Source organism: Balaenoptera borealis (assembly GCF_965194805.1).
Source record: "Balaenoptera borealis genome assembly, chromosome: 9".
Classification (NCBI taxonomy): Eukaryota; Metazoa; Chordata; class Mammalia; order Artiodactyla; family Balaenopteridae; genus Balaenoptera; species Balaenoptera borealis.
In genome coordinates this window covers 27,043,429-27,058,084 of record NC_138873.1, presented here as the reverse complement: position 1 = coordinate 27,058,084, position 14,656 = coordinate 27,043,429, and the positions used below count along the sequence as shown (strand labels likewise).

The window sequence follows — 14,656 nt, the reverse complement described above, 5'->3', positions numbered from 1 at the left end:
ATAAGAGAGTACTTGTAATTTAAAATGACTACGAATCCTATTGCAAGTACATGATTTGATTAGATTCTAAATATGCTTTCATATGAAAACTCAGACATAGATTTTAAGTACTTATATGGTTCCTAACAATTATTTTTCAGAAGCTTAAACTTAAAAAATTTTTTCCTATGATTTCTTCCTAAGAATTTGCTGCCAAAGGAAAACTGTTCTCTTCAACAAAGAGCAGTAGATGAAAATAAAACTGGTGCAGCTGTACTTTCTAGATGCCCAAAGAATCAACCTAAGTGAAGCTAGATATGTGATAAGAATAACATTCTCATTCTGTCTTTGCCCTGTGAAAATAGGGAGATGCTTCGTTTTTATTTGGTTAATCCATACATAATATATTATTTATAAATATCTCTTGTTCTGCCTTATTTCACAGCAGTTTTCCTTTCTGTTGGTAGACGGCAGGGGTAACAGTTACACCTATAACTACCTGCAACAGAAATAAATTTTAAAAATTAAAAATACACACACACACACACACACACACACACAGACTTTCCTCAGAAAGAACCCGAGGAACTTCCATTGCTCAGAGACTGAAAAAAAAACACTTTCTACCCCAGAACTTTGTCCTCTGCAACCAGATACCTATTTGGGCCAGGAACAAACTAAATAAGAAAGTGGCAAAAGCTTAGGGGATACAGTCAATAACATACAGTCAATGGAAGGAGGAAGACAAACGAAGGGATGGATGTTGCATGGAACAACTCAGGACGCATGCTTGAAGGGTTTTTCTAAATGAACACACCTAGCAGGAATGTCTGATATCCTTCTAACTAAAAGTAACTGCAATCAAGTTTAGTGGTTAAGGGGAACAGGCCTTGGAGTCAGGCAGACCTGGTCCCAAATTTTCCATATCACCTTTGGCAAATGATTGAATTTGTTAGAGTCTCAGTTTGCAATCTTATAATTTGGTGATAGAATATATACCCCAGGGACTTCCCTGGTGGCGCAGTGGTTGAGAATCCGCCTGCCAATGCAGGGGACACAGGTTTGATCCCTGGTCCGGGAGGATCCCACATGCTGCGGAGCAACTAAGCCCGTGTGCCACAACTACTGAGCCTGCGCTCTAGAGCCCACGAGCCACAATTACTGAAGCCTGCGCGCCCAGAGCCCGTGCTCTGCAACAAGAGAAGCCACCACAGTGAGAAGCCCGCGCACCACAACAAAAGAGTAGCCCCTGCTCGCCACAACTAGAGAAAGCCCGCATGCAGCAACAAGGACCCAACGCAGCCATAAATAAATAAATAAACAAACAAACAAACAAATAAATTTATTAAAAAAAAAAAAAGAATATATACCCCACAGGGATGTTTTAAGAATTAAATGTGAATATGTATGTAGGTAAAGCACTATGCACTAGTACCTAGCACATAGTAAGTGCTCAGTAACAAGCAGCGATTATGTACTAGATAAATGAGTATATTTTAGATAGACAAGGCTCTTTAAAGAACTGTTTTATTCAAATACCAGTAACGCTTCTATACAAAGGCTGGCTGAAAGCAATTAAATAAATCAGTTTATTTGTCCCACACAAATTTCTGATAAGATTAGCTTTATCTCTTTCTCTCAAATGTAATTAAAAAAAATTTCCTTAGGAAAGGATGGCTATAAAATTAAATCTCCAGATACCAGTAGGACAAGAATAAAAATAGTGTAGTGTGAAAAATGTCCAACACAACACTGCCTGCTGAAAATAAACTTAATGCAAAGAAAATAAAATAGCAGAATACAAAGAGTAAATAAAATAATCTCTTCATCAACTGCTAATATATGTTGTAAATGGTACCAAATCAAAATGTTTAATTAAAAATACACCATCATGAAATGTATGATACATTAATTAAAGGGGTACATCTGGGGCAAAATTAAGTAGGGATTGCTTAAAGAATTGTTCCAGGTGAAAAATAGATTTAGACGGAGTTGGGGAAAATCTCTTAGTACTATTTCAGAGTATTCTGGAAAGGGAGAGCCTATCAATCCCCAGCACAATGCCTGGTATGCAGTAAAGGTATTTGCTAAATGACACTCTGCAGATTTTTTGGAGAAAGTAATATAAGCTTCAGATATTCAGATAAAAGCAAAATACTATTAAATTTTTTTTGGCTTGGATTTTGGGTTAGAGATCTTCATATTACCAATTCCTAAGCTATTAGAAGTATGGCTCTGGGTTTTAGGACTCCACGTTCCAAGGTTGGCTTTGATTTGGAAACTTGAAAGTATAGATGAGAAAAAGCCACAAAGAGGTAGATGGAAGTTTCACAAAGGAAATGAATGATATCAGGTTCAGCATGAGTTATGTGCTGAACTGTTAGATGCTTTTCAAAGATTCACACAGTGTAAAATCACTTGGCCTTGCAAAAGCATTTTAGGCAATCTTTTTGGATGGAGGAAATACCCTCCTATAATTAAGTTCCTATAATGAAGAGAACGCCATGAGACATGCTGAATTTTGCAGACAAATACGGTAAGTTTTCCTTCCCCTTTTCCCACTTTAATTGAAATCATATCCCAGCAAAAGAGGATGGCAATTTTTGGTGATAGAGAATTTCTACTCAGAGTACTTTCAGTAGGCAGCGTATTTCTAGTTGGAGACGGGTGTGCCCAATGAAACCCCCAATGGTGACACAGCACGAGGGCTGTCCATACCTTATGCAATCTCCTCTTCCTTCTCCAGTGTGTATACTGACAACTTTCTATTAACAACAGTCTCCTCAACTGCAACTCCGATCGGAGCTCAGAAATCAACGCTAAGTCTTTCCCCTATCTGTGTATCATCAAATTTCCACATTGAATTCCAGATAAACCTCACAATGTAATTCGTCACTGTTACATACTTATTGGACTAACAAAAAACATCCTTTCATAAACATACACTACGTGAATTTTTTTTTGGATGACGGAGAGTTATCCCTAAAACTCTGGTGCCTAGAGTAAATATTTAGTAAACAAGTGAGGTACCTTCAGTGACTGCAGAGAGTCTGAATTAGTATCACAGTAGAGGATGATGTTGTTGGCCATGCTGAAACTTTCTCTCACTCCAAGGTGGTAAAATAAAGACGGCTGCCGGAAGGCATCACTCATCTCCACCACGGCAATATCTGCAAACAGAAAACAAAGTCCTCCAAAAGATGACACCTAAATAATGCCCAGTAAGCACTTTTCGGTTTCAGTTACTTAGTATTCAAAGAGGAAATGAGGAAATGATAGGGACTTTCCCTCTTCATTTACCACTGACTTTTTAATTAGCAGTTCTATCAGAAGTGGTTTTACAAACTGCAGCAAAACTGCACTTTTAAAACAAGAAGGGGGTCATATAATTACTGGAAACTAAGGAGAGTCTGCAATGGTGGGAAGCAGGACTTACTCTCTCTGTTATATCTCAACACTGAAAACAAGTTAACAGAGGTTCCAGAAGCAGATCCATGGGAAACAGAAGGAAGTAATAAATGTAAAATGAGATTTATAAAAGCAAATAGGTAAGATGATGACTCAATTCAGAGCTGTATTTTATAATAATTAGTATCTAGCAAGTCCTTAGCAAGTATAATCAAGAAAAAGAGAAATCAAAGGTATAGAAATTATGACTAAGAAGGAGAATATAATCACAGATACAAGTTCTTCCAAAGCTCATAGATGACTAACACCAGGGTGGCATAAACTTGATACCAAAATTTGACAGTGTCCCAAAAATAAAATTCAGATTAGTCTCAAACTCATTTATGTATACAGACAAAAACATGAAAGAAAACTGAGCAAAATGCACCAAGCATTATACTACAAGACCACTAGATCATGGGTTTAAAATTTATTTTGAGAATGCAAGGATGGCTCAATGAAAAAAATCATCAGCATTCCCAAAGATGCCCCAAGTATTGATACTTTAACTAAAATTCAAAATCCACTTCCATTTCTCATTAAAAATAACGGCAAGCTGAAAATATAAGGGTACTTCTTTAAAGTGAAGAATAATATATATTTCATAACAACTGCCAACTTTGTGCTTACAGGTATTCCCATGAAAATCAGGAAAAAGACAAGGCTGTCAACTATTCTCACTAGTAGTACACTTTCTGAAAATCCTAACTAATGCAATAAGATTTCACAAAGTATGGAAACGTAATTCTATAAAATAAAATACTTAATTATCATTACTTGCAGATGTTACAATTACCAACCAAAAAAACCCCAGTAAAATCAATTAAACAACCACTATGAGTAATAATACAATTTAGTAAGGTGTCAAGACGCAAAATTATGAAAACCAAGAGCTTCCTTTAATAATCATAATAAGCTTCTGGAAAATGTAATAGTTAAACAGATCCTACTCACAATTAAAATGAAAATGTTAACATACAGCAAATTTAACAGATGATGCTAACTTGTTTAAAATATGTGCAATATGTGACATATGAAAGGTTAATATCTTTATAAATTATCTCGATTGGTCAATTTAAAACAAATAAGAACATTACAATAGAAAATTAGGCTATGGACATAGGCAGGTAAAATCACAAAAGTATAACTAAAATGGTAAGTAAACATATAAAAATATTCTACATCTCACTACTAATAAAATGCACATTAAACGAATAATAAAGTGTCAAGCTTTTTCCCTAACAAGTGGCCTAAGATATTTCAAAATACCCAATGGAGGTGCAAAGAAATGATACTCTTACATGCTCTGGGGAAGTGTAAACATTTTAGGAGACTTGAGTCCTTAAAATTATGCACACTCTTTGACTCAATAATTCCATTCCTAAGAATTTATCCTGTGAAAATTCCTATACATGTGGCAGATTTACTTGTAAGTATATCCACTGAAATATTATTTTTGCAGTAACAATGGAAAATGCCTAAATATCCATCAGTAGAAAAATGGCGAAACACACACACACACACACACACACACACACACACACACACACACTGATAAATTCAATTAATGGCACATTATACAGCCATTGAAAACTATATTATAGGAGAACATTTAATATTGGGGTAAATTCAAGCTATATTAAGGAAAAATATTAAAATATATACATTATAATGTATAGCATACACATTAAAATATAATGTATACATTATAATGAATAGATTATTATATATATTCTATGTGTATATATGCACATGAATAAAAGTTTTGGAAAGTTGTATACCAAAGTGTAAACTGTGATAATAGCTGTGTGATGGAATTATGAATTACCTTTTCCTCTTTATACTTTCTATGTCTTTCACAATTTCTATTATGAACATTGATTACTTTTGTAATTTAGGAACCCACCAGAATACACAAAGAACATCGAAGCCCCGTGTGACTGAATGTAAAACCAAAGTGCAGCACTTTTATAAAAGGGACACAGACCCTCGAGAGGCTGTTTGAGACAGTCGGCCTTATCTAATGAATGTGAAATTAGAGTCTGCATTCTGTGAAGGAGAAATAAATCAGATCAAATGGAGGCTAAAGACCTAGAAGATTGAGTGAGGTTATAAAAGGGGAGGACAGGTCACAGGAGCTTCAAAAGATGTTTTCAAGGCTAACCATGACTTCAGGGCTCTTTAATACAAATGGAGAGCTTCTTTTGGGGTCCTTACCATTTACACATCAAAAATCAACACCCGAACAAACTGAGTCACTGCATCCCACCCACACGCCCCATCTGCCTCCTGCGCCCACACGGCTTGCTCCTCCCACAGATGCCAGCCACTCACAGTCAGCGATGCCGCTTTAAAATCAAGAGAAGGCATACAATGCGGCTGAGAGAAACCAAATAAAACAGCTGTCGATGAAAAATAAATGAGAGATATGCAAAGAAAAATACTAAGTTAAAGTAGTGACAAGAGGGGGGAAATGGGTTCTTTCCTGAGAACTGACTCGTGGAATTTGTTGCTAAAACAAAATACAAACGCTGCTGAAGGCTTTCAGATGAAGAGAGAAACGAGACATTTAAAATAAATGGTAAAAGCAAACTAAGGTGTATTCACTAGATCTAAACATCTAAACAGGAACAGACCCGTTTGGGGATGCAATATAGAACATTAAAAATGCTTAATTGTATAGTAATTTTAAAATACCATAATACCATATGATAACTCAGAAGAAGACAGGCATTTTTCCTACCTCAAATTCAGATAAGTGATTTGTTCTAATGTATTTGTATTTTTTCTTAATATATTTCTTAATTTCCATAGAGGAAAATTTACTCTTTCATCTGCTTTGTAAAGTGTTCAAAGCATGTGCCCATTTTTTTATTGTTGAGTTTGTTTTCTTACTGTGAGTTTTGTGTGTTTTTATATCATCTGGATATGTTTCCTTTGTCAGATATGTGATTTACAAATACTTTCTCCCAGTTTGTGACTTGCCTCTTCATTCTGTTAAGTGTCTTTAGGAGGGCAGAAGTTTTTAACTTTAAGCCCAATTTATCAAATTTTTTTTCTATTGTGGATTGTGCTTTAGGTGTGGTATCTCAAAAAAATCTTTGCCTAACCCAAGGCACAAAAGTTTTCTCCTTCGTTTTCTCCTGAAAGTTTTATAGCTTTTACATTTTACATTTAAGTTTATGATCCATTTTGATTTTCTCTTCCAAAAAGTTTTGGATTTTCTATTCCATTCCATTGATCTATGTGTCTACCTTTTGCCAATACAGATGTTCCTCGACTTACAATGGGGTTATGTCCAGATAAACCCACAGTAAGTTGAAAGTACTGTAAATTGAAATACATTTAATACACTTAAACTACCGAACATCATAGCTTAGCCTAGCCTACCTTCAATGTGCTCAGAACACTTACATTAGCCTATAGTTGGGCAAAATCATCTAGCCCAAAGCCTATTTTATAATAAAGGGCTGAATATCTCATATAATTTATTGAATAGTGTACTGAAAGTGAAAACAGAATGGTTGTAAGCGTATCGGTTGTTTCACCTCCTGATTGCCTGGCTGACTGGGAGCTTCAGCTCGCTGTCACTGCCCAGCATCACAACAGAGGACTGTACCACGAGCCCGGGAAAAGATCAAAATTCAAAATTTTGAATTATGGTTTCTACTGAATGGGTATCATTTTTGCACCACCATAAAGTCCAAATATCGTAAATTGAACTGTTGTAAGTTGGGGACCGTGTGTGCTATGTACACTGTTTTGTCTACTGTAGCTTTATGGTAGGTACTGGAATCAGGCAGTGTGAGTCCTCCAACTCTTCTGTTTTCAAAATTGTTGTAGCTATTTTAGTTCTTCAATTTGCTTTCCTGTATAAATTTTAGAATCAATTGGTAGCTGAGAGCTATCCGTTGATAGCTGCAAAAACTTCTCCCAGAATTTTGACTAGGATTATGATGACTATAGATCATTTCAGGGAGAACTGACATCTTAACAATATTGAGTCTTTCAGTGCATGAATATGGCATATCTCTCCACTTATTTAGGTGTTCTTTGATTACTTTGTCCATCAGTATTTTGTAATTTTCAACATATAGTTCCTACACATATTTTGTTAAATTTATACCTGTTCCATTTTGGGGGTGCTATTGTAGATGGTACTCTTTTTAAAATTGCAAATCCCAATTGTTCATTGTTAGTACATAAAAATGGTTGATTTTTGTATATTGACCTTGTATCCTGAAGCTTTACTAAACTCACTTATTAGTTCAAGGAGCTTTTTTTTTTTTTTTGGTACATGCTTTGTGATTTTCTACATGGACAATCATATCATCTGTAACTAGAAATGGTTTTCTTTCTTCCTTTCCAATCTGTATGTCTTTCATGGTTTTTGTTTTCTGGTTGGTTGTTTGGTTTTACCTTGTTATACTGGCTAGGACTTCTAATTACACAGCATTTTTTTACACAATAATATTTCATTATCTAACTAAAGAAAATATTATCTTATTATGGCTACCTTCTGACTCTGATGCATATCTTCTCAAAAGTAATAAAATAAACAGGTGAAAAATTTTTTCCTTGTGAAATCATCCTAAGACACGCTAAAAATGCATAAGATGATGTCATTAAAACAAACTAAATAAATGCCTGATACTCCACCATTTTTGAAACCCACTTATATGGGGTACAGTTTACCCACTTTATTTTATAAACATGTATTTAGTAATTACACGTGTCAGACATTCTGTGCTTTTCAAATATTAAATCACTTAATCTTCGTAATACCCCTTTTGTGGTAGGTAATGTTATTATCTCAGGACATTGAGGTAGAGAAGGTATAAGTAGTCAGCCCAAAATCAGTCTGAAAGTGGTAGCACCAGGATTCAAACCCAGGCAATCTGGCTGGAGAATCCATGCCCTTAATTCTTAAATGAGCCACATACTACACTTATAGGATATGGAGGTTCCAAAGATCAGAACAAAAACCAATTGCAAAAATAGATTTGGGGACTGATGCATATACTCCTGTAATGTATTTCATGAGTAAATGCACTTAATAATCGTCTAATTGAGTTTTTGTGGTAATATTGTGCGTAAAATTGCCACATTTCAAAATTTAAGGCTAAGTCAGTCATTCAAAAATATAGGCAAAGACATAAAAATCTCTCACAGTTGTACATAAGGTGTAGTTTCTTTCCTTGTTCCAATTCAATTAACGCTAAATGGAGCATCAAATTAGGTTTGCCAGGAGTTTATTAAAGCATAATAAATTTCTAGGACAATCACATAAGACTGTTGTGCGTTATTGCATTTTGGTCAGCAAATGGCAGTGGTTCATGGTCTGTGTTACTTTCTATTTAATTTTTCCTTGGTAAACCATGTCTGTTAGTTAAATAGCTCACAAGAGCTGCTGCTGCTGCGTGTAAAAAGCAGCACTGAAGGAAGACACGAATGTTTATTTCTATCTATTCAGTTTTTTTCCTTAAGCATCAGGATCGCTGATGACAAAGCAAGAGCCCAATAGTGATTCAGCTTGTTCTGCAGTCTACAAGGTGCTCTAAAGTTTCATAATCACTGGAAACTTCCCAAGTTATCACACAGAACTACCCATCCAGTCATGATGGATTAATCCCCACAATGACCCATTAGTTCCAGTTTAATTCAGCAAACATCCTGAGCCATTCTCTGGTAGGATGGATGACAGAAACCTATGTGGGTGAGGCATTAGCTGGCAATGGAGTCAGAAAGTGGAGCACCTCAAACAGCACCCCCGGCACATCAAAGGCATTATGGAAGAAGCCAAGGAAAGGAAGGGTACCTGGGACTTGGTTGAGAAATACAGAAAACCACAATAGAAAACTATGTCAATTCCCAATGGGATCCTTAATGCGTGAACCAAGAGAGATTCTCTAAAGAGCAGACACTAACCCCCAAATGATCATCCCTTCCTAATTCTTAAGGGAAGCATAACCTGCATTCCATTGATTTTTCTTTTATGAATGAATAAGGGCTGTTTACAACTAATCTACAATATGAAAATTACTAAAATGTTACTCATAGCCTAAAAGTAGTGCCCCAGGAGAGTATCCTGAAGATTCTAAGTCAGTTTTCTAAAGTCTGGCAGGGATACAATGTTGAGAAATTGCAAAACTCCTATTGTACAGCTAGAATTGTTGAGATTTTCAGGAAGGATAGAAGAATAATCCATCATCATTGTTGTTTTGAATTGGTCATGGTTTGGCAATTCCTGCTTTAAATTACTACTCATTTAGTTTCATCAGCACCCTTTTATTTTCTTGTATGTTATTTAGTTAACCCTACTGTGTATAATGATACATATTTGTATCAACAATAGATTTTGGCCCCCAATTTCCTCATCCCTAAACTCCAATAAATGTATGCATAGTGATTCAAGCATGAATCATTCATATATTGCTCAAGAAAATATATATATAATCTCCCCACCCCAGCCCTAATTTGCTTGTTTGATGTTTATTATACTGAGGTATTGGGGGGTTTTTTAACCTGAAAAGAAGCCTGGGAGGTAAGTGATCAGAGGGATGGTTTGCACTTCCAGAGGTTGGTCTTGTAAAAATGTTGAGAGCCATTGCACCTACCAAAGGGGGGCGGGTGCGGGGAGGGAAAAGGGGAGAAGCCTAGAGAGGAAAAAGAAATAAAAGAGAAAGAAAGAGCGGGGGGAAAGGGGAAGGAGAGAAATATGGAAAGAAGGAAGGAGGGAGCAGAACCAAATAAGATTGGTGGTGTAAGAACTAAAGTCCCCTTGCCTGGGCAATAGCTGCAAGAGTTCAGTTCACGATGCCCCAGCTTAAGAGAATGCAAGCGGGAAAGAGCACACATCTGTAGGAGGTGCCCAGCTCAGAGTGGCAGGACCTAGAACCACAGCTCTCGGCCAGGAGGAGATGCAGCCTCAGAAAAGCACACCACAGAGCTGAAAAGCTGGAAAGGAAACTTCCCCATCTCCAGCGGCCTTGAGAGGAGTCATGAATATGCAAAAGGCAGGCAAGCTGTTTCATGACTTCCAGTGTCTGAATCCTAATTAGGTTTCTGGCTGGGTGACATTAGACACCTTAAATTCTCTGAGTTTCGGTTTCCTCAACTGTAAATTGAGGATGGTAACGCAGGTATTTACCGCACGAAACTGCTGTAAGGGTTACATGTGCACTAAGCACGGGAAGCTCTCAGTATATCGTCATTATATGCCGCCACTACAGAAAATGTTCATAGGAAGCCCTCTGAGCAATTTATCATGTGATTGAAGACAATGCGAATATATAACTCAATACCACCTGATGAAGCCTCAGATGAATAATTCCTCATCGAAATGATGCTGAAATCAAATTATGAAGGCACAGAAAGCCAACATAAAGAATTCTGACTTGACTTTACAATCAGTGGTGATCCATCCATGTCCATGAGTTTTGAGAAGGGGTGCAGCAGGATCAAATTTTTGTGAAGATAAACCTAGAATTTGTGGATGGATGAGTATCAAAACAGACTGGAAAGTGGGAAACCAGTTAAGTTAAGGAGTCGTTCAAGGGACACGTGCCCCTAAACTAATACAGAGGTAACATGGTGGGGAAATCATGGTGGGGAAGCTTTAGAAATTTGGTGGATGCAGGATAATCAAAAAAAGAATTAAAAATGATTCTGTTTTGAACTTGAATGTTTAAGATTGATGACCTGTCATTAACACAATAAATGACAAGAGGAAGAACCATTTTTTGGGTAGTAACTTGACTTTGGATTGGGACACACTAAACATTGTGTGTGTGTGTGTGTGTGTGTGTGTGTGTGTGTGTGTGTGTGTGTGTATCTGACAGCTGTCACTTTGTATCTAAGCAGAAAGATGAGAATCAGACTGAGCGATTTAAGAGTCAGAATGATGGGTGATAGTTGAAGTAGAATTGTAGATGAGATTGCCAACTTAGTATAGAAAGAAATGAGAAGGCATCTTTGACTCAGGACATCCTTTCTTCATTATATATCCAATAGAAACACAAATAGATGTTCACCAAAAGACATGTAATGAATGTTCATAACAGCAGTATTTATAAACCATCAACAGTAGAAGAAATACCATGTGCTATGTACAGACAATGGATACTATACAGCAATGAGAATTTTAAAATCTATAACCCTATGTGACAACATGGATGAATCTCACGAACAGACTGTTAAAAGAAAGAATCCAGATACAAAAAAGTAGGTACTTTATGATCCTGTTCATATTAGGTTCATAAATGTGATATTCAAAATAGAGGATTCGGGCTTCCCTGGTGGCGCAGTGGTTGAGAATCTGCCTGCTAATGCAAGGGACACGGGTTCGAGCCCTGGTCTGGGAAGATCCCACATGCCACGGAGCAGCTGGGCCCGTGAGCCACAACTACTGAGCCTGCGCATCTGGAGCCTGTGCCCCGCAACGGGAGGGGCCGCGATAGTGAGGGGCCCGCGCACCGCGATGAAGAGCGGTCCCCGCTTGCCGCAACTAGAGAAAGCCCTCGCACAAACCGAAGACCCAACACAGCCAAAAATAAATAATAAATAAATAAATAAATAAATAAAAATAAAAATAAAAATACATATTCTTGGGCCTCACTCCAGACCTACTAGATTAAAAAAAAAAAAACCTTGGAAGAGTGCCCCAAGAATCTGCATTTAAAAAAAAAAAAAAAAAGAGGATTCTTTGGTGGGGGGCAATGGCTGAGAGGGGCTCCAGGGGTCTTCTGGAGAGCTGGTAAGGGTCTGCTTCCTGACCTAGGTACTGGTTACTCAGACATGTTCATTTTGGTCAATAATTTTGTCCAGAATGTCAAAAGAGGGCTGTATTTAGTTTCCTGTGGCCATTTTAACAAATTACCACACACTTGGTCCCTTAAAACAACAGAAATTTATTCTTTCACAGTTCTGGAGGCTGGAAGTTCAAAATCAAGGTGTCAGCAGGGCCAGGATCAGGCTTCCTCAGAAGCTCTAGGGCACAATGTGTTCCTTGCCTCTTCCAGAACCTAGAAGTTTTAAGCATTCCTCGGCTTGTAGTATGTGTGCCTGTGGTGTCAAAGCATCCTCTGCCTCTCTCTTATAAGGACCCTTGTGATGGCATTTATGGCCCATCCAGGATCATCTCATCTCAAAACCCTTAATCACATATGCAATCAAATTTTCCAAATAAAGTAGCATTCACTGGTTCCTGTGTTTTGACATAGATGTTGAAGCCTAGGGGTGAGGGTCATTTTTCAGCCCACCGCAAGGATTATAAAGAAGCCACATGATGAGGAAGGTGAACACAGCAGAACTAAAGGTGTTGAGTAAGAGCTAAGGAAATGGAGGTAACAAGCACAGACATTCTCCAGCAAGGAAGAGGATTAACACCCACTAAGGTCCAGAGGAGGGATTTTCACATTCAATAAGGAAACCGAGAGATCAAACAATTGAAGGGGATTTGAAAGTGCTAAAGGTGTTTAGTTTTAGGATGGTGTGCTCGAACGTTAGTAGAAAGATTAAGATTTTAAAGAGGCGGAAATAATTAGTGGAGACCGTCTCTATATTTTTGGATAAGACAGATGGGATGGGATCAAAGGTGAAGGGGAAAAGTCAACTTGGAAAAAAGGAGGGATACTTTTAAGAGAAAGGGAAGTAATACAAAACAAAGACTGAGAAATAATAAAGTGGAAGGGAGAATGCTGAGATCCTTCAATTTAGGTGAAGACTTTTTAGGACAGAGCTCTGGTGCTGGTGGCCAACAGAGAGGAAAACCCAGCCCAGGGGACGGCAAGAACAAGCCTACATCCTGTGGACATCCCTGGAAACATGCCAGAAGGCGGCACTACCTCTGCTCTCGGAAGTCATGACCCCAGTACATTTCTTTTTTAGGAGAACTTTACGTCATTTGTGATAGTAAGAATGCTAACTATTGCAGCTACAGAAGCAAGATGTGAACCCAAGCCTTATAAGAACCAAAAACTCTATTCTTTTCCTTACTTCTACTGCCTAAGATGTAGTAAAGGAGTATTTGACGAAAAGAGGGACGCCAAAGAATAGAGTTCAATTTTATTCTGCTTACTGGCTACAGACAAAAACCTTAACCAGACATGAAAATCTCAAACTTACAAATGAGCATTCTTGGTCACAAGGAAGACTGGGCTAATAAAGAATCCTTCCTTCTTATCAGAGAGGAATTTCAAGCACACAATATTTTGATGGTGGTTTAGTAAGTGTCATTAAGGGAGCCCTGTAAATACTCTAACCAGATTCAATCTTCAAGTGAATCCTTTATTATCAGTGCACAAGGAAAGTAAATAAATCACAATTTTTATCTTTGGTGAATAGCAAGTACTTTATAAAGTGATATTTCTTGGTCACAGGTATAGCAGTCCCCTACAATTTTGCTTATTAAAGAAATACAAATAGGTCCTACATCAAAAAGTATTAACTCTCTTTCCAAGTTAGAAAAGGGTCTAGGGACTTCCCTGGCAGTCCAATGGTTCAGAATCCCCACTTCCACTGCAGGAGGCACGGGTTCAATCCCTGGCTGGGGAACTAAGATTCCTCATGCCGCGGGGAATGGCAAAAAAAAAAAAAAAAGTTGTGTAGCATGTACAAAAAAGGGTCTAGTTTATAATCTGAGAATTTATTTTTTAATGTTACGGCAATTACAGTAGACTTGGACAATGATCTATAAAGAGTATGTTATATAAGAAAAGTATGAGTCAGAATTAAATCTAAAGTTATTTATGTGACAGGGCCATGGTGCACCTTATATGCAGAAATGGAATACGAGGCTGCTTTGACGGCAAAAATGTCTATGTCACCGTTGAAAACTATTTTTCTCCTTGAAATTATTCTATTTCCTGAAGGTATACTGGGTTTAAGGGTCTATAATCACAAATTTAGATCTCTATAAACTCATTTTATGTACTAAATTTCAGTCCTTAAGTAACCAATCTATTTTCACTAGATACTGAAAGAGCTATTCAGAAAAATCTGAACAGGCTTTTTAAGAGTTTACTCTAGTTTTTATGGTGCATGGCATTTTTTTTTTTTAGGTCTCTCATATTTAATTTTAATTAACTCTTCATAGCTGTCTGCATTTATGCTTCAGTGAATTTCCCAAGCACACAGAGTAGCCCTCTGTCACTGTAAGACTCTTACACAAGCGTCATCCTTACCAACCGGATTAACTGGCACTGGCGTTAAGTTGTGTAAGGTTACAAGA

The 14,656-nt window shown here is 37.3% G+C and overlaps 1 protein-coding gene and 1 long non-coding RNA gene across 10 annotated transcripts in view; one reads left to right on the top strand and one right to left on the bottom strand.

Annotated features, from left to right (window-relative positions):
- LOC309635021 overlaps window positions 1-14,656 on the top strand; it is a 517,380-nt gene that overhangs the window by 321,600 nt on the left and 181,124 nt on the right. The window lies entirely within an intron of this gene.
- Window positions 1-14,656, bottom strand: part of MAP3K5 (mitogen-activated protein kinase kinase kinase 5) — a 223,648-nt gene that overhangs the window by 153,805 nt on the left and 55,187 nt on the right. For 8 of the 9 annotated variants that reach the window (XR_014248547.1, XR_014248548.1, XR_014248549.1 and 5 more), the window contains exon 2: window positions 3,010-3,149. The exons of the other annotated variant lie outside the window; for it this stretch is intronic. Coding sequence is in view for 4 of the 8 variants with exons in the window: in XM_082405615.1 (XP_082261741.1) it covers window positions 3,010-3,149 (140 nt within the window). In the remaining 4 variants the exon portion in view is untranslated. The remainder of the gene's footprint in view (window positions 1-3,009; window positions 3,150-14,656) is intronic. 9 annotated transcript variants of the gene reach the window in all.